Raw genomic sequence first — 20719 nt, 5'->3', positions numbered from 1 at the left:
ACATTTGTTGAGTGATAATTATATACTAGGCTTAGTTTCATCTAATTTAATTCTTACTAATAATCCTATAAGGAAGTATCTTTATTGTCTCCATTTTGTGGATGAGTAAATTGATATGCCATTACCGAGGTCATATGGGAAATAAATGTGGCAGTGCCAGGATTCTTATCCAGGCAGTTTGACTCTGGCAGTTTGGAACATAATCTGCAAACAGACTAGTCTGGGTTTTAAATCTCTGTACTACCCTTATACTCATTGTGTGAGGTAGGGTAAATTAATTTAATCTCTTCAAATTTCAGCTGCTTCCCTGTAAGGGGGGAGGTAGGGAGGTAATAACAGGACCCCCTCAAGAGGGATTCCACATATATTCTATAAAATGTACCACACAGCTGCTTCCTGGCAGCTAGTGAGCCTGTTTAAATATTAGAGTCTATTAATATTTTTATTATCCTACTGCCTTTTTCTCTAATTAAAAAAGGACTTTTTGTGTTTTCATGCTCTCAGATTCTGTAACATAATTTTTTTTTTGACTAAAGACAAAATGTTATTCTTCCTAGTTTATATCAAGACTCTGAATTTCAAATGTTGGGCATACCTGGCACAGGATATTTCTAATACAAATATTTTCTCTGAAAATGAAAATAGCAGCAAAAATCCCCTATGGACCCAATTTACTCTCTAATCTTCATTTTAGTACCTTGTTCTATTTCCCAAATAACTCCTAATGATGCAGTAATATGTTGCCGTGACAGCTGACGCCAGAGAAGGTGTCCTCTTTGGGCCTGACATTTTCCTTCCTGGTAATTCTAACTGGTTAAGGTAAACAATGTGAAATGTTTGGCATGTTTCTTTCAAATAGTAGTGGAGAGAAAGAATTATGAAAAGGATTGTCAAGATGGTAGACTTATGCAGTGTAGCTTAAAAATCTGTGGCTGTCTGCTGTTCCAAGGGGAAAGGATAGAGTTAAAAATCTAAGAACTCTTACCTTTGGAACAGTTGATAAATTGAAGGCATTTTCTGATTGTGCTTCACTTTAGATTAATAGCCTAGAAGGTTTCAGATTTAAAGAGCAAAGTTATGTATCATAGAAACAACTGGAAGACATGCTCAGCTACTCTGTAACCAAATATTACAAGTAATCTTGGTAGTTCTTTCTTCCCCCGAATTTTCCACTTTGATTTACTTTAGAAGTCAAAACTTGTGTGTTATTCTCTAACCCCAAAATAACCTTGGATGTAGTGTGGTATAGAATCACCAGTTTATAGATGAGGAAACAGAATTTGGTATAATAAAGGTAAAGGCCTTCATTCAACTTATAGTTCCCTGCAATGTTGATTTCTCGAGTATCTCACACTCTCCTTTGTGGCTTTTGCCTTTTTGTTCATCACATTTCTTTCACTGCCCATTTCATGCAGTACTTGGTCTCTTGGCATGCCTGACACACTTACAGACTTCATTTTGGAGGTTGGATTGTAGTCAAAGGCTGGTCTCCTGAATTCTCTAAATTGAAAAGGAAGTTTTATATATTGTGTGGCTCATGAATTAAGATCCTTCCTCTGAATGACAGTTTGGAGAAGACTGTTGTACAGTATTTTGCTTGCAAGTATCTAGAAGTGGATTTGTGATTGATTTGCTGACATACCATCTCTGAAAGCAGTTCTAATGATGGACTTATAATTGATTGCATCCATCATTGAGAGCCTAAAATATCCCCCTCCCTAAATTAAAAAAGATAAATGAAATAAACCAGGCTGAATGTAGAAGCTGACAAATCTGAGGGAATTTAATGAAACTCTAAATTACCACAGCCAACAGATAAGAAGAAAAGGTGTTTTTTTTTTTTTTTTTTGGTCACTGATTATAATACTAAATTAAAAAAAATTACCCAAGAAAGATAATAGAGGAAACAAAGATCTGTGGCCCATGTATCAAACTAAGTTATTGAAATATTTTTAATAAGTGTATCTATAGCATTCTCTGGTTATTGTTGATTCATATCAATCTTGTTAGTGCTGTTTGAAGAAGAGTAAATGCAGGGACTCTTGTTGTATAGCTTAGACTTTTGATGTTGTAACATTTTAGAATGAATATAACCTTATTTCCAGACTGCTGAGGGCTATGTGAAATTCAGGTCATTGGAATGAACTCTTTAGAAGGTGGTTCCTGAATGTAATTTTATCAGTCCCCTTTCAGCTGCATATAAAAGATCAACTGAAAGTGACTTAATGGGTGTTTATTATTTCCCTTAAGAAGAAGTCTTGAGGTAAGGTGGCTTCAGGCCTGGCTGCTTCCATGGCCCAGTGGCATAATTGTGGCAACTTGGTATTTCTCTTGGCTTTCTCCTCCATGGTTGTAAGGTGGCTGGTGTTTGAGCATTTCAGCTTTTTATAACAATACCTAGGGTTTCTGTTATCCTTCTTCCAAGAAAATGATTTCTGTGAGTTCTGTATTGACCAAGCTTGTCTCTGATAAGAGAAATGGAATCATTAGGAAGTCTGATTGACTCAACGTATCAAGAGCTGCCTGGCCTCTCACAGAGTTCATGCCCACCTGCTATCTGATTAAAATAAATTCTAAGGCCAAGGAAACAAGTGAAGGAAAGGGCTCCTTGGATAGATAAGCCCTAAACCCAAGTAGATGGCCTGTTGGAATTTACCATGAAGGATATGTCATATTTTCCATTACTTCATTTTTCTAAGTGATAAAATGCATGTGCTATCATATTGACAGAGACTTTTACTTTCTGCAAAAATTGTATTCAGCTTGATATATTCTGTCTTTACCAGGACTTTGTCTACCAGTGATGATGTTGAAGACAGAGAAAATGAGAAGGGTCGCCTTGAAGAGGCCTATGAGAAATGTGACCGTGACCTGGATGAACTAATTGTGCAACACTACACAGAACTGACGACAGCCATTCGCACATACCAGAGCATCACAGAGCGCATCACCAACTCCCGAAATAAAATAAAACAGGTAGGCCTCCTCCTTGTCTGGTGACTGTGGCACTTACTTTTAGTACAGGTGTGTGCTTGGAGAGGTGCCATGGCAATGGCTAATGGTCCTTAACAAGTGATTCATGATGACAGTTTCAAGGGTTCTGCAGGTGTCTGGGAAGCCTGTCTGATTAAGACCACGGAGAACATCCTGGGCTTGTCCTTCCGTCCTCTTTGTCTCCTTGGTTTCTGCAGTGTGAAGTGGCATAAGAAGGTGGCCTCAACTTGAGGAAGACTGCAAAGAATCTGAACCAGAGGAGAGCTCTTTTCAGACTCCAGGGCTTCTTACTATCAGAGGCTCCATCACAGTGTATTTAATGTGCTCTGCTGTAGCAATTAGAAAACAGTTTTTTGGTTGTTTTATGAAATTTTGGCTTTGAGTATGTCACATAATTGGAAGTTGTGATTTATCTGCAGTTGTATGAATTCTTGATATTTTCGTGAAGAAAAAGAAATCTAATATACAAATTAACAGGATGAAAAACAATTTTTGAATATCACACTTGGATGTGATGAACTGGTATTAACTTTTATTTTGTAATTTTGTTGTTTGGAACTGTTTCTTTTTCATCTCTGTTCCCCCACCCCCTTTTTTAATGATAAGTCTTTGAAAAGCTCTTGCTTCCTGATTATCTGCCTGAGGTACTTAAGTGATAAAGTGAGTTCATAATGGGCATTTTTATGTTTGTCAAGGATGAACTGATAAAGTAAGGATTGTGTATTGTAACTTTATAGTTGTATTGTTCTTGGCTCTGTGTGTGTGTGTGTGTGTGTGTGTGTGTGTGTGTGTTTCAGTGCTGGGGATTAAAGCCAGGACCTCACATGTGCTAGGCAAGTGCTCTACCAGTGAATTATACCTCAACCCCTCTTGGCTGTCTGTTTTTAAGATCATTCCTTAAATACCTTTTTTTATACTATATTTTGATGAGTAACAATAATTTCTACCCTTACTGAACATTGATTCTTTGTTATAAATGGTTGTGTTTATTTTCTTGTCAAATTTAGAATTTGAACTCTATAGTCTCCCTGAATATAAAGTTTTGCTGCTGATTTTCAGGCAGTTTTTAAGCACTTTTAAATTAAAAAACAAGTGATATTTTGCAGATATCAAAACTTTAAGCATAGCAAACATTAAGGGGCAGTGCTTTCTACTTATTTGAAGTTGGAGTGAGCCATCCAGAGCATCATGCTTGGTGGTGTCCTTAGCATTTGGCTACTGCCCTTCAGGCACCACTGGGGGATCAGTCTCAGATTCACAGCCCTATGCTAGAGATTGGTAGGGGACTCCCTGACCTGAACCTACCTAGAATGGCTGTGTTTAGGGTATTCTCACATGCTTTATTTCCTGTTCTTTAGACCTTATCTTATGATTTTGTAAGCAGATACATAAATTATCCTTCCAAGAATATTATTGGTATATGATTTGCAACCTCTCAGAGTCTAGTTTCAGAATCATTTAGCTCTTAACCTTTTTTGAATAAATGTACTGACCTCTTTACATTTTAAAAATAACTGGGCATTTTGGAAAGGAATACTATAATTCTTAGCCTTCACAAGTGGTTGAGTTCATTCTATGGATTTGTCTGTGAGACTAGGTAAAGCTATAGATCAGTTGCTGTAGATTTAAAATAAACTGTAGTCAACTTTGACCCAATATACTAAGCTCAAGAAGGGTCAGAAAATGAATGTATAGAGCTGCTGACCTTCTGGCTTTGCCTCGGGTAATCACAGCAAGGGTGAAGGACCTTTTGGTATTTGTGTTTTCTGATTAGTTTGGTTGACTGAATGGACTCTGTCCTAATCTCAAGGGAAGCACCAGCATTGCTTTCTGCTTTGCTCCCTACCATTCTGAGTCGATAGCATCTTTGCTGCAAACAAAGAGTGTTCGCCTGGTACTGAAAAGGGCCTCATCTTGAGGACTGCACATTTGTTTTAGTAGCCACAGTCTTCTTACCTTTCTCATTTTCAATATGCTGTGGTTCTGAGCAAAAGGAAACAAACAAAAGAAACCTTTCTTGTATCAGACAGTGTCATGAAAGTAAATGTCATACAACTCAGTCTTCAGAATTAGCTTCAATATTGGGAAGAGGAAAAAAAGGAACTAAAACTCTTTGCAAAAAATACCTTTAATAATTGATTAATAGGAGAAAAAAAATGTTGGGGAGAAATGAGAGTGAATATGTTTTTATTGCATAATTTGATAATTTTGTACCATGAAATTTTTGTCTGTCCATTTCTTATCACCAAGGAAACAGTGATATTTCTTATCTTTCCTTGTCATTTTTGGTTTTTAATTGCATTTTGGATTGCATATAAAATATAGGTATGCATTTTTTGAATTAAAAATGTGAATGATTCAATCATCTGTGGGGTGCTTTATTTTAGAGCCAAGCAAGATGTCGAGAAGTATAGACTGAGTTGAAATTTTCTTTCTGTTCTGTACCAAAATACAACGAGGATTCATTCAACGTATTTGTTGAGTGCTGGTTCTGTTCTAGGTCTGTTCTAGGTTCTGGGGCTATACAAGTGGAAAACACTAGTCCCTGATCATGTCATGGAGCTTCCATGTGAATGAGAGGAGGCAAGAAATAAGCAAATAGATAATGTTTATCAACACTTATTTAATCTCTGAATCTTGAGTGTCTGTCTTGGACTGAGAGCATTGTTCTAGGCGCTGGGGTATTAAAGTGATGAAAACAGACACAAATTCTTGTCCTTGTGGAGTTTACATACTAGTCCACATTGTAATCAAGAGAGACTGAAAACTAATAAATAAGTAAACAGATGGAATAATAGATGGTAACAAATGCTGTGCAAAAAAAGGAAAAAAAAGAAAGGGAAAGTAGGAAACTTCTCTTTTAATTGCATAAGTCAGGGAAGCTTCACTGAGATTACAGTTGAGCCAACATCTAAAGGGGTGAGAGAGAGGGTGGGAACTGCAGCAGAGTCATGGTTAGAAGTTTGGAGGAGCAGCAAAGAGGCCAGTGAGGCTGGAGCAAACGGAGGAGTCCAGGGAGCAGCAGGAGAGAGATGAGAGAGTGGGTGGGTGAGGTGTGGCACAGAGGACCAAGGCCTACAGGACCTTGTAGCTCGTTAAAAGAATTCTGATTTTTAACTTTCAATAGGATGGGAAATCATTGTAAAGTTTTGAGCATAAGAATGACATAATGTGATTCGTATTTTTCTTAGAACTGCTATTGGTATAGGACTAGGTTTTAGTGGGGACTAAGACAGATGCAGATGTAAATACTCATGCATTGCTACCTTCTAAAACTTGAGACCATGCAACTGTTTACAGTTTGTTTTCTTTCTTTCTTTCTTTCTTTCTTTCTTTCTTTCTGTACTGGAAATTGAATCCAGGGGTGCTTTTACCATTGAGCCACATTCCCAGCCCTTTTATTTCTTTATTTTTTATTTTTCAATATTTATATAGAAATGTTTTCTAGATTTAAAAACTTGTACAAATAAAATACCCTGTAAGATTGACAAGGTCAAATAATTCGAGTAATAAGCAGAATACTTGGGAAGTTCTATTACTTTGAATACATTGTAAAATTGGTCAAAATGAGATATTATTACATTAGGTAATTTCAGAATCCAGAAATTCTGCCAGTGTCTCTCATTAAAACTGTCTAATATAGAAGCAGCAATACCAAACTAGATGAATATGAGTTGATACAACTTGGAGATTTGTAGGTATTTGAATCTGAGAGTTTCTTTGTGGTGTACTAGGTGGTAAGATAACTCAGATTTCTTTTTTTTTTTTAAATTTTTAAAAAATATTTTTTTGTTGTAGATGGACACAATACCTTTAATTATTTATCTTTATGTGATGTTAAGAGTCGAGCCCAGTTCCTCACCCGTGCTACCTGAGTGCTCTACCACTGAGCCACAGCTCCAACCCCTAACTAGATTTCTTTAGGATGAGTTAGTCTGTTGCTTATCACAGGAGCAATGCAGGCTGAAGGGAGGACACAGAGATCCAGTTCTGTTGTGATGTACACTTAACATTTCACCACTGCCCCCACCATTTTTTTTTTTTTTTGGTACTGGGGATTGAATGGGGCTCTTGACCACTGAGCCACATCACCAGCCCTATTTTGTATTTTATTTAGAGACAGGGTCTCACTGAGTTGCTTAGTGCCTCACCATTGCTGAGGCTGGCTTTGAACTTGAAGTCCTCCTGTCTTGGCCTCCCGAGCCACTGGGATTACAGGTATACGCCACTGCACCTGGCTTTCACCCCATTTTTGACTGCCCTTTTAGTACTAGATCAAGATGTAAAATCTGTTTTTGCTGCCTGTAACTAGAAAAATAGCTATATGTGATAATCAAGTGAAGTCATTAGGGCCTAATTATTCGGTAATACAATGCTCATTACTTAACATGTACAGAAAATAACTTTGGCTTTTATATGAAAGTATACTTTGAGAGGTGGAATTAGAATGAAGAATTGCCTTAATTAAAATTAGGAGTATCATAGTGCAACAACATGGTTTTTGTAGCCCAAATATAAGATGGAAATTCCTACCTGATTGTATAAAAAAAGGAAAAAAGCCTTCAGCTTTCTAGAAATGGTGATGGTAAATAGTAGGCGGTAATGAGATATTATAATTTAAAAACAGACCAGTAGTCCGCAGTACATTAGTGTAGTAATAAGAACCATGAGGTAATCCTTGCATGAAGTTCAACTGTACCCAAACTCAGCTGCTCAAAAGGAGATATTGCCCTGGGATAGGGTTGTGGTGAGCCTCTCAGAGAATTTAAGATATTAGAATGTCAGCTGAAAAAAACTAAGTGTAATTTTGAAATGACCTATAGTTCCAAAGGGCTTTTAAACAGAACAGTGAGTGGTGTTTCTGAAGTTTGTCTTTCTAGGCACTTTCTATAAAATTTCATGGAAAAAGTTGGGCTGGATACTTGCAACAGGTGAATACCCATAGAAAAGTGCTTATATGTAGAATTACTTTCCCTGCCAAAGCGGAGCGGAAGTGGTATAACAGTATTTTGTACTTTTAGAATTAAGAATAATATTGATTTATATTAATCTTCAATGACCATCTGTTGTTCATAGGGCACTTTCAGGATCTTTGTGGTCTACAGGTTTAATGAGTTCCTTGCTCATTTGGTGCACCTTATTGCAGATAATATGCACACTTAGAGGTGCACCCTCCCTTTAATCCTAATTCAGTACTTTTCTAATTACATAATTTAAATGTTATAATCTTCCAGCATTTTCCCTGTGCCTGTATCCATCAGCCCCTCTTGAGTATCTCTCTTCTCCTCCTTTTCCCAAAGCTAAGACATTGTGATTTAAAAACAACCCCCCCCCCCCCGTTTTCCTCATCTTTTCATCTTTCCCAAGGCTAGGTTGTAAAATCTCTGCTTCTCTGCCTTCTGTATCATCTCTCATTTCTGTTTTCAATAGCCTCTTAGACTCTGTTTTTCTTTTTTTCTTGTGGTCTCTAATTAGAGTGACTTTCAGGTCTTGTGTATTGAACCTGAAATTCTTGGTATTGTGGACAGGTGATGAGGGGCAAATGTGAAGTTGCTAAAATTCCAAGGACTCCAAGGAAACTTGTCTCCATATGTGATGTCATGATTTGAACAACTCGACTTTTTGTGGATTTTTAAGGAAAAAACAGTAACATAATTTTTCAATCTTAATTATTCTCTTAAATTAAAAAGAAAAGAATGGAATGAAAATACCATCATCACATTTATTAAAGTAGAACAGGGATTTGAGAAATAGATTTTTATGTGTAGTTGGGTACATTTCTCATATTTGAATGTTTTTATTTGTGGATAGGCATATCCCTGTTTCCTTTTCCTCATTTAAAAATAAAACTACTTTTTAATATTTTAAATTGACAAATAAAAATTGTGTAGATTTACTGTGTTTAGATGGATATTTTGAAGTATGTATACATTGTGAAATGGTTAAATTAAATTAATTATTATATGCCTTACTTCATATAATTAGTTCTTTGCAATGAGAACACTTAAAATATCTCAGCAATTTTCTTTTTAAAAATTATTTAATTAATGTATTTATTGTGGTGCTGGGAATTAAAGCCAGGGCCTTGCACATGCTAGGCAAGTGGGCTCTCCTACTGAGCTCTTCCACTAGGCCTAACAATTTTCAAGTATTTTTAATACATTAACTATAGTCAACATGTTGTACAATGCATCTTTTGAATTTAGATAAATTGAAAATCTTTTGACAACATTTCTCAGTCCTATTCTCTGGTATCCATCACATTCATTCTCTTTTGTAACTTTGGCTTAAGATTTTACATGTAAGTGATGTCAAATTGTATTTATCTTTATATGCCTGACTTATTTCATTAAGCATGATGTCCTCCAAGTTCATTCATGTTTTCACAAACGATACAATCCCTCCATTGTTAAGGCTGAATAATATCTCATTGTATATTTATTCCACATTTTCTTGATCCAGTCATCCTTCGATGAACACTTGGGTTGATTCCATATCTTGGCCTTTGTGAGTAGTGCTGCAATGAACATGGAAGTGCAGGTATCTCTTTGACATACTGATTTAATTTACTTTGGATATACACATATTCCTTGGCTTATGGGATTATATCTGGATAAACCTATTGTAAATTGAAAATACCATAAATAAAAAATGCATTTAGTACATGCCTTCTACTGAACATTCTAGCTTGGTATAGTGCAGTGTGGAGCATTGGCTGTTTATCCTTGTGATCACATGGCATCTTGCTGCTGCTTCCTGGAATCACCAGAGGATCATATAGCATATGGCTAGTCTGGTAAATGATTGAAATCAAAGTATAGCTTCTCCTGAGGGTGTGTCACTTTTACACTATTGTGAATTTGAAGCATGATAAGTTGGGAACTGTATACATGCTAGGGGGATTGCTGTATCATCTGGTAGTTAGTTCTATTTTAATTATTTGAGAAACTGCCATACTGTTTTTTTTAATAATGGCTGTAGTCCCCATCTTTGTCTATATCTAATTTACATATACTAAAAACATGTATTTTGAGTGTATAGTTCAGTGAATTTGGCAAGTGTGTATATCCTTGAACGTGTTACCATTGCCCTAGAGTTTTCTCTACTGCCTCTATGTAGTCGCTTCTTTCCCATATCTTGTGACAAGCTACTATGAATTTGAAATTGGATTCAGTTTTGCCTGTTCTAGAACTTTATACTTTATACCTTCTTTTGCATCTGGATCCTTATGCTTACATTGTTTTACCACTGAACTACCCCAACTCTTTAAAAAAATTATTATTATTTATTTGAGACTAGGTCTTGCTAAGTTGCCGAGTTTCTTGTTAAATTTCCCAGGCTGGCCTGGAATTTGTGATTCTATTTTCTCAGCCTCCCAGTCATTAGGATTTTAGGCATCTACTACTGTCCCTGGTTTATCATCATCTTCCTCTCCTCCTCTTTCTTTTCCTCCTCCTCCTCCTCTTCCTCCTCCTCCTCTTCCTTCTCCTCCTCCTCCTTCTCCTCCTCCTCCTCCTCCTCATTATTATTATTATTATTTTGCTACTGTGAATTAAACCCAGGGCACTCTACCACTGAGCTACATCCCCAGCCCTTTTTGTTTTTTTATTTTAAGATAGGTAGAAGAAGGTAGAAGGTCCAGAGGTGCTGAGGAGCATGCTGTCCTTTGACTTTGAGCTCTCCAATTGCTGAGGCTGGCCTTGAAGTTGTGATCCTCCTGCCTTGGCTTTCTGAGTTGCTGGGTTTATAAACATGCACCCCCATGCCTTGCTTATCATGTAGTTTTGAGATTATTTTGATTCTTCTTTTTCTGTTGCTGACTAGCCCCCAGTTTTAAAATAATAGTTCTTTTTAACTGTGATGTACAAATATAAAAGCTGAAGACTCTGGATAATTTGTAATAAAAGTTCTTGTGGCTTATGTTTGCACCCGTGTTACCTCAGTTTAGGGAATAATTTTGGTGATGTTCATTTTCTGTGCAGTCTGATGCCTGTGTTGCCTTCTGCCCACTTGTCCTGAAAAGTTCTGCTTTTCATTTTTCCTTCCAGGTAGTGTGAAGAAGTAAAAAGTGAGTGAATAACATTGTATATATGCTAGTGTGAAATGCCATAATGGTCTTTTCCCAATCATACAGGAGTTTGCCAAGCTTTACTGATGGTTTGTTAATTTATCAGGAGCCTATTTGAGTGTTGTATGACATAAAATTTATCAGGAGCCTAGTTGAGTGTTGTATGACATAAAATTTATTTTTTACTACTTCCATGGTGACCATTACATAGAAGAAAAAGCTGAGACTAAGAGAACCAAGGATATGAGTAGAATATCAGAAGTCCATTTCTAAAAGATCTTAACTAAGTTAAAATGAGTTTAATAGCTGAAGTTCTTAATCCAGTGACCAATAACTTCAAGAAGAAATGGCCTTGAGATAGATGTTTAAAAGTCAAAACCAGAAATGGTGATAGATGCCAGGATTCCCCTACTTTATCCTACCACATTCCCAGTTCCAGTGCTTCAGAGGCACTGACTACTCTTCTAATCCACAGGCCCCACAGGTCTTTCTGTTTTTATTAGTTTGCTCACATTATTTTTTCTTGCGTTTTCTCTTTGGGATCTTGTATGTTGACTTTTAGCTATGGAGGATGAGGACTTAGTCCTTCCTCCTTTCCCCAGCCTATTACATCTTCTCCTTCATTCTCTCTAAATATAGAAGTTTTATCCTGGTTTTGGTTAAATTATCAGTGCTTACCTTGTTAGAACTACATAAATATTTACTTTCAAGTTGCACACGATAATTACATTTTCTCTTGTGTAGTTTTGTTGCTGTTTTTGTTTTCTCTGGAATTAGCGAATGGATACTCCTGTTGCCTGAGTTCTACAATAGTTTTACCCTTTCCCGAATCCCATGTTTCTTCTCTTCTGTTAGTCTCGTGTATTGGGAGAGCACATTGTTTAGAAATGTGCTGGGGCCTGGTACATGCAATATTCACTTTTTGAGAGCTTGCATGTCTGAAAATGTCTTTATTCTTTCCTCATGTTGGGTAGATTGTTTTTCTGGGAAAGAATCCTCTCTCAGAATTTTGAAGGTATAATGTTTCTTTGTATTATAGCTTTTAGTCTTGCAGTTGGGAACAGTCTGATGTCATTCTGATTTTCACACCTTTGTATAGGTCCTGCTTTCCCCTTTTCCTTTTGAAAGCTTTTAGATTGTTTCTTTATCCCTGGTGTTCTTAGACTTCAGGATGATGTGTCCTGGGTGGGGTCTTTTCTCACTCCATTCCCCTGAGCACTTGATGTGCGTTTTCAGTTTGAGAACTCATGTTTTTTGTTCTGGGAAAATTTTTAGTAAAATTTTATTAGCCTTTTCTCCACTATTCTCGTTTTCCTCTTCCTGGAACTCCCGTTTGGCAAATATTGGACTTTTAGGCCAATCTCCTCATTTTCTTTTATCTCTTACCTGTTGTTTGATGTATATTTATATATGTTTCTGTTTGGAGAGTTCTTCAAGGATGTCTTCCATCCTTTCTATTAAATTTAAAAATTTCTGTAATTAAATTTCTAAGAGTTGTTTTTAATTTTCTGAAAACTTTTGTAGCACCTGTCTTGTTTTGCTGTTTTATGTAATAATGTCTCTTATTTTTCCTCAGGCTGTTAATTATAGTTTTTTTTTTTTTTTTAAATTCTGTTTCCTGCATAGTTTCTGTTCCTCCATTCCTTCCAGTACTTCTTTCTTTTGCTTGTTTAGATGCTTGTCTGTCCATTCTGCATGCTTTCCTTGAATGGTAACCTTAAACTAACCATTTGTCTGCAAGAGGGAGGGAGCTGGTTAGAAGCACAGAGCATATTCTGGGATTTGTGCTTGATGATTGGGCAGGTACTTGGTGGTTTCTTCAGTGAAACCTTAGTTGTCACTATTATACAGGTCTTTTTACTTGGACTGGGACACTTTCCTGGGAAAATCATAAATTTCCTGCGTTGGGGTTGAAAGTTGAGCTGCTTCTGTTAATTAAAGCCAGATCCCTGAAGAAGGTAGAGGGTCCAGAGGTGCTGAGGAGCATGCTGTCCAATTGGCTCTCTGTCCAGCATCTCATGCCTTCCCCTCAGCCTGGTTCAAATCCTTTCTAATTCAGTCTCTCCAGAATGGCCAGTGTGAGGGAAAGGAATTACCTGTCTGGGTAGCTTGATGGGAGTTTGGCCCTTCAAGTACTCCTATAGAAAGCTGTAACTCTGAACTTCTGCGTTCTGAATACCTGGTGCCTTTTTTCATTGGTACAAACTCTCAGTCCAGGCTGAGGTGTTCAGATTTCTCTGGTTTGATAATTCAGTTGCCCACACCATCCATCTTCTAGAATTCTATTGCTATCTCTTATTTGCGGTTACTTCCTCTCTTCTCTTTTCTTGATGTTCTTTGCTTAAGAAAGAATTTCTTTGCCTTTACTTTGGTGAGATTGCAGGAAGGAATAAAGAAAATGGGAGCCATTTCTATTAGATTTTTCAAGGGGTCTGTGACCGCCCCCCCTCCAAATTATTAACACTTATTTTACCATGTCTATCTTGGGACATCAAAAGAAATTTTTGTTTTTAAACATGGGAGAGTATCATATAAATATGATTTAGGTATTATCCTGGGCTTACAGAAATGGATTAGGATCTTCCTCAAGAAACATTTTAATCTTAGCATTCTATCTTCATATTTTCTGTGCTTATTAGAAAAATGTGGAAATTTAGTTTGTAACCACAGAACTATAGGGTCAGTGAATATGTACATGAACACACACCAAATATTGCAGAAGAGGAATGCAGATTTTTTAGTTGTCAAAAACGTGGCAGATATTCCAGGGTAATGGAAATGCCTCATCTTGATGAAGGTTTGGTCATATAACCATATACATTTGTCTAAACTCATCTCATGGTACACTTGAGATGCAGTCAGGCATAAAAATTTTAGCTCAAACAAATAAGGGACAAAACTATAAATACATACTGAATTTTAATTTAAATAAAATATATGAGGATTGTTAAAAGTATATGAAAGCAGTTTTATGAATGGTCAAAGGTCTCGATTTAAAATTTTTTTTTTCCATGTTGTAAGAAATCAGGGCACAAAATAAAGACTTACTCTTCATTATTACCCTAGGTACATGTATGACTGCACATATGGTGTGACATTACTTTGTGTACAACCAGAGAAGTATAAAGTTGTGCTGCAGTTGTGCACAGTGAATCAAAATGCATTCAGCTGTCATATGTACCTAATTGAAATAAATAAATCAATTGAAAAACCCTTACTCTTACCATGTGTATTTTGATTCCCCCTCCCCCCATTCCAGTCCTTGTCCTTTAATTTTGTCGTGTTGTGCCTATGCTAGTCAGGACACTGGACAGACCTACAGAATGCTGGAGACTATCTTATTTAATATCTGATTTTCAGAATATAAAGGCAAAAAATCCTTGGTATGTTCTTTAATTTTAAGATTATCTCTGGATGTACCTATTCGTTTCTAGAAGTGGGTTATTTTTATTGTAGGCAATTGAGAAGAGCACTCAGCTCCTTACTTGTAAATTTGCCCAAAATTGTAGAGTTAGAAGCATGGAACAAGTGACCTATCCGCTGAATCAGATGTCTACAAGGAGGATTGGAGAAGGAATAATGGCTTTGGACTTACATTAACTATTCCTTTTTTATATATATTAACATTTATGTGGTGCTTTATATTTTCAGAGTGCTTTATAGTTGTAGTAATTATTTCTAGATTCATTCAAAGGTATGTTAGGAGTAGTTTTCTCATTTCATGGTAGAGAAAATACAGGCACAAAGAGGTAGAGATGCACCCAAGTGAGTCAGTGTTAAAACCAGGATTGGAATTTTGTAAGCAGACCAACCAAGGGAAATAAGTGGGAGTGGGAATTAGAAACTGTTTTGCATAGTGGAACCACTGAGGAATGCTAACTAGATTATGGGTTTAGACTGGCTCAAGACTGAATCTGTTTTATTGTAGGTAAAAGAGAATCTTCTTTCGTGCAAGATGTTACTGCACTGCAAACGAGATGAACTTCGGAAACTGTGGATTGAAGGAATTGAACATAAGCATGTCCTGAACCTGCTAGATGAAATCGAGAACATCAAGCAAGTACCTCAAAAGCTGGAACAGTGCATGGCCAGCAAGCACTATCTCAGTGCCACTGACATGCTGGTAAGAGAACAGCCTGTTCTAAGGGTCATTTCTGCTAAGATAAATTATCTTAAAAGTACTCTTTTTTGTTTCCTGTGAATCCTGTAATGCATGCAGCACATTACACAATGCCTTCTTAGGATTCACTGGCCCTCACATGTGAAGCCTGGCTGGTTCTCTTCCTAATTTCAGTGTTTGAAATGGTAGATGATTGTTATTTTTTACCTTTGGAACAATAGCCAGAAATATAATGGAAAGAAACCAGTATTTAAATCATGTTGGAATGGTAATGAGAGGTGTTCTTTTTAGCTTTAGAGGAAGATAATGAATCTCATTTTAAGGAATAAAATATGTATGACATAGAATTTACAAAGATTTATAAACCTGGTTCTCCACAAAGTATTTAAGGAATTTTTACATTAGGGCTTTTTTTTTTTTAAATTTTCAATTGATAAGAAAGAAAATAATTTTTTTGAGATGATTCCTAGAAGTTAAACAGAAGCCCTTTACAACTTAGCTTTTAGCCTCTATCATAGTCCATTAAGGTCTGCTATTTTTTTTGGTGGGGGGTACTAGGGATTGAACTCAGGAGCACTCGACTACTGAGCCATATCCCCAGCCCTATTTTGCATTTTTTTTTTTTTTTTTAATGGACAGGGTCTCACTGAGTTGCTTAGTGCCTTGCTTTTGCCGAGGCTGGCTTTGAACTCGAGATCCTCCTGCTTCAGGCTCCGGAGCCTCTGGGATTATAGGTGTGCACCACTACGCCCGGCTAAGTTTTGCTGTTTTTTGACTGTATGAAAGTTCTGAGGAGATTGTGGTTGTTGGTGAGTGTCAAGCAGATGAATAAAAAATAGAAATGCAGATTTTGCTCCCAAGTAATCTAACTTTTCCAGGGCCTGTGGCTCTTACAGAGGGCGGCTCTATCTTCTGCCCATTCTACATGTGTAAACACCCACTTTTACTGCTCAAAGTTGGCTGAGTACTACAGAAGTTCTCAGCAGCAGATTGACTGCATTTACTTTTTTCCTCAAGAAGTGAAAACTTTTTTCTTTGTTTTATCAGATTACTTTCACTGTTACACTGGAAAAAAAATCCCTAAGGGAAATTGGTGGGAATTTGAAGGCAATGTTCTAAGTGGTTCCAACTAATTTAGACTTCCAAGAAGGGTTTTGCTAAAAGTGTTTCATAAGTTTTTAAGGTAATGTCATAACCAAAGTTTGAGAAGTGCTATCATATATTAAAACCTGGTTCTGAATGGACTGCCTGGTCAATTTCCACAGGGGAAGAAGGTTAATAGTGGTTTGCTCTGGGGAGTGGCAAGAGAATTGGTTGTTTCCAGCATCTTATTTAAAGTGACATCTTAATAATGACTCTAGGTTGTCTGACAGAAAAAAATTACTTTTCAGCTTTAGTGTTGTGCTAAATTATTAAGAAACGGCAATTGCAACAGATAAATTCATACATATTTGTGAAGCATATATACATCCATTTGCATCATGATTATTTGGGAGTAGGCCTGCATTTATGTAAGTGCCATGTATTGAAATAGTTGCTCGACTATATTTCTGGGTTATGTTCATTTTAGGATTTCAAATTTTTGTTTTTTGGTCTTATTACTCAAGGGCTAATTTATTTACTTAAAGGCTAATGAATTATGGATATACTCCCCTCCTCCCTTTTTGACATATTTTTCTTCAGGACTTCATTATATAACTTCATTAAATTATTGGCCATAAGTTGTAGAAATTCAATGCTGTATTAGTTAGCTTTCCAATTATTGTTTAAAATAGCTGAGGTAAATTAGCTCATAAGAATATAAAGGCTCATTTTGACTCGCAGTTTGCGAAGGTTCATTCCTTCTTTGCTTGTGGAGAGGCAGTATATAATTGCAGGAATAGGTGACAGAGGAAGCTGTCGCCTCATGGCAGCTGGGAAGCAAAGAAAGAGGAAGGGGTTGGGTTCCAGTATCCCCTACAGGGTCATACCCCTGATGCCCTAATTTCTTTCTACTAGATCCCATCTCCTAAAGGTTCCACCATCTCCCTATAGGGTTACAGACTGGGGACCAACCCTTCAACACATGGCCTTTGGAGAACATGAAGATCTAAACTGGCACTAACATAAGTGCAAAGAACTGCTTGGCATATGTAACCAATCTGCTAAAAATATATAATGAAATGTCACTGTATGTTCTCTCTGCATGTTTTCTTGTTCTACTGTAGGCTGATCTCTTCCACATGTATGAAAGGGTGTGGGTGTGCGGGAGAAGTGATATAGGCTATAGTCTACATCTTTTCAGCTTTTCATAAGAAAATAACCTTTTGTTCCTAATTGAAAAACATGGGATCAAATTGCAAAGATTGCTTTGCAGAAGAAAATAATATCTTTTCATAGTTAAATAATTGAGACTTAGGTTGAGCCAGTTTGGGTACCATGGTCATCGGGTTTAATCAAAATCATGTGGTTAGGGTGGTGGAAATTGGGGTGGGAAGGAACCATAGTTGCCTTCACAACAGGGTGAGTGCATATGGTATGTTTCCCAGAAGTTTTGTTCCTTTTTCTTCCTATTTACAGTTGTTTATATATTCTGGATACTAATCCTTTGTCAGCAGGTGGATTATAAATATCTTCTTCCAGTTGGTGATTCATCTTTTTACTTTGTTTGTGGTGTCTTTTGTTAGAAAATTAAACAAATTTTAATGCCATGAAGTTTCTCAATCTTGTTCATTTATATTAGGTGCTTTTGTTTTAAGAATGTTTTTTCATCCCAATGTCTCAAAGATGAACTCTTATATTCTCTTTTTTAAAGATCTTTTTAAAATTTATTCTTTTTAGTTCCTGTGTTCTCTTCTTTAATCTTTCCAAAGACCATTTTCTATATGGTATGATCTATGGATCTAATTTTATTTTTCTTCTGAATAGCCAATAGGCTCAGACTCTTTATTGAATCATGTTTGTACTGATTTATAATTCTCTTTGTCACACGCCAAATTTTCACATATGCTTAGATGTGATTCCAGGTTCTTTATTTTATTCAATTTGGTCTCATACCTCCACCAAACCACGCTGATTTAATTATTGCAACTTTATAATACATCCTGACAGGAAGTGAAGTCATTCACTTTCTGTATGTGCTGTTCTTTACCTTTTACTCTTCCAGAGCAATTTCAGTGCCAACTTGTTGAATTCCACAAAAAGTGTGATAGGATTTTCATTAAAATGAAGAGAATTTCTATGTTAGCAATATTGAGGCTTCTTGTCCGTTAATTGGATGTGCCTCATTTATTAAAGACTTTGTTTAATAGCCTTTAATAGTGCTTAGTTATGTCTTTAGAAATATTGTGTGTATTTTGATGGATTTAATCTGGGTATCATATTTTTTGAGGCTTTTAAAAAACGATAGTTCTTTATTAATAATAGTTTCTAGTTATTCATTGCTGGTATATAAGGATCGGATAGATGTTTCTTATTTAATTGACCATGTTTTTTCCTGACATGATTCACAATTCTGTCTCCCTGGAAAATGGTGACATATTCTCTAAGATTTTATCGGCTCTCTGAAAGTCTCAAACACTTAGATGCTTTTTTTAATGTTTCCTTAACCATTGTGTTATTCATTATAATATAATTGATTTTGTTTTTGTGGTAGGTCATTGAAGGTAGGGCTGGTTCTTATCTATTTTTGTCTGCCCTGTGCCTAGCATAGTGCAGTCCATGTGGTCAGAGTTCACAAATTGTTAGCCAAAATGAGTAACTATGTGAAAATCTTTAATACTAGTGGAGTGAAAGGTGTTTCTGTTCTAGGAGCTCTGGTATGCTTTTGCTTCTCTGGTTAGTGGGTTTTTTCTTTCTTTTTAAAAAATAAACATCTTGTTTCTGACCATTCTTCTTATTAATATTTAAATGAATAACAACAATTATAACATCTAATATATATTTAGCTAATATGTATGTTATAATTTGTTAATTCATTTAATGCTCTCCATAACTTAATAAGAAATAAGGCTTTAATATTATTGCCATTTTTCAGATGTGGTATTTGTTGCATGATCTGAGGGATTGGCATGTTCCAAATAAGCAATTATTTGAATATCTCAATCACAAAGATTTCATGGAGGTAGGATTTAAAGTGTGCCTAAAAGGTTGGAAGTATTCTTCAACGTGGTCTTTTATATATAAGAGTGAAGAATAAGGTTAATAATGCTCTTTCACTGGACTTCATATAAAAAACGATCACATTTTCTTTGCCCATGTTTATGTGCCATTCAAAGTAAAAATCTACTTAAGGAATCTCAAGGGTCCAAATGGAAATCTTTGCTAAAAGACCTTGGTGGAAAGTAATGACAAAACAATCTAGTCTTTTAAAACCCCCTAATTTCCTTGGATTTGTTTGTCTGAGATTTTGCATTTTCATTTTAGGCAGGTGCAGATGCAGATATGTAGTAATTTGATCTCTACTCAGTATGGGTTAATATTCTAGAGTAAATAAATCAGTGGTGACCCCTGGCTCTTGCCAGCTCCTGCTGTTCTCGTTTCACCATCAGACTGGCCTGGTAGCTATAGGCTTGGCTTCTAGGTGGATATTTATTTCTTCTTTTGATATGATAACCCAAGTATTGCATAAAATAATTAAATTGTCATGACAGGGAATGTCTGCAAATAGGTCTGGCCTTTTGTTTCCTTCTTCAAGGTAAACAGCTGCTGTTGGCTTATGAAAAGCTAGAAGTGATCCAACAAGAAGCCTGTATCCGTCACATTGAAATCAGAGACTTGATTAATATTGTAGCCTGTAGCTTTGTGATATGTACGGTTTAAATTAGACCTTTGCAGTCATTGTACTGGGTTGATGCAAGCACATTAATGACATAATTTCTGGTTGCTGCATCACATTTCTGCAGTCTGTCCTTTGTATTCCACTCACATTAATTGAAGTAATTTTGCCAGTGAAGCGTGTTTCAAACCTCTGCATTTAAATTGAAATTTTAATTCCCTTATTGTCTTGAAAAGACGGCTGAAGATGCCTTGTTACAGGTTTCATTATCACTCAAAACACTCCAGCTGCTGGTTCTAATGTACAATGACTGATTAATTCTGGAAGAATTATTAATATAAGAATAGTGGCCTCTTCCCAGTGGTATAAGCTAGCCAGGAAGGTATTTTGTGATAGTTAATATTTTTATAAACTTTTTTTCTCAAAGAAAATTTACGTGTAGAAATCTGTATCATACCAAGATTGCAGAGAGCTTTGAAAACCACTTACACAAGTTCTGATTTATCAGCCCATAGAAGTCAATTCATAATTGCATTCAATCAGTGGAAACCAAGCCAGTGTGAGTAGTTTTGAAGCACTTTAGCTGACAGTCACAAGACTTGTGACTAAAATAAATTTTTCATTTCTAAGCCTTCCTAAGATTATAGAGATTTTGAATGTCTTTTAATCATTTTCCTTTATTTATATGTCTTCAAAATAGGAATCCATAGCTATACAGTCAGATAAGGATTATTATGATAATTATAGTAATAACATATTTATGTAGCTGCCTTCTTCCCAG

At 36.2% G+C, this 20719-nt stretch overlaps 1 protein-coding gene across 1 annotated transcript in view; it reads left to right on the top strand.

Moving 5' to 3' along the window:
- The window catches only part of Exoc4 (exocyst complex component 4), a 787478-nt gene that overhangs the window by 21488 nt on the left and 745271 nt on the right, over window positions 1-20719 (top strand). The window contains exons 2-3 of the mRNA XM_076833103.2: window positions 2787-2976; window positions 14991-15185. Of these exons, the coding sequence (XP_076689218.2) occupies window positions 2787-2976; window positions 14991-15185 (385 nt within the window). The remainder of the gene's footprint in view (window positions 1-2786; window positions 2977-14990; window positions 15186-20719) is intronic.

The sequence above is a fragment of the Callospermophilus lateralis genome, chromosome 1 (genome assembly GCF_048772815.1).
Source record: "Callospermophilus lateralis isolate mCalLat2 chromosome 1, mCalLat2.hap1, whole genome shotgun sequence".
NCBI classification, from domain to species: Eukaryota; Metazoa; Chordata; class Mammalia; order Rodentia; family Sciuridae; genus Callospermophilus; species Callospermophilus lateralis.
Note: the sequence above shows the minus strand (reverse complement) of the source record. Positions and strands in the feature narration are given on the sequence as shown.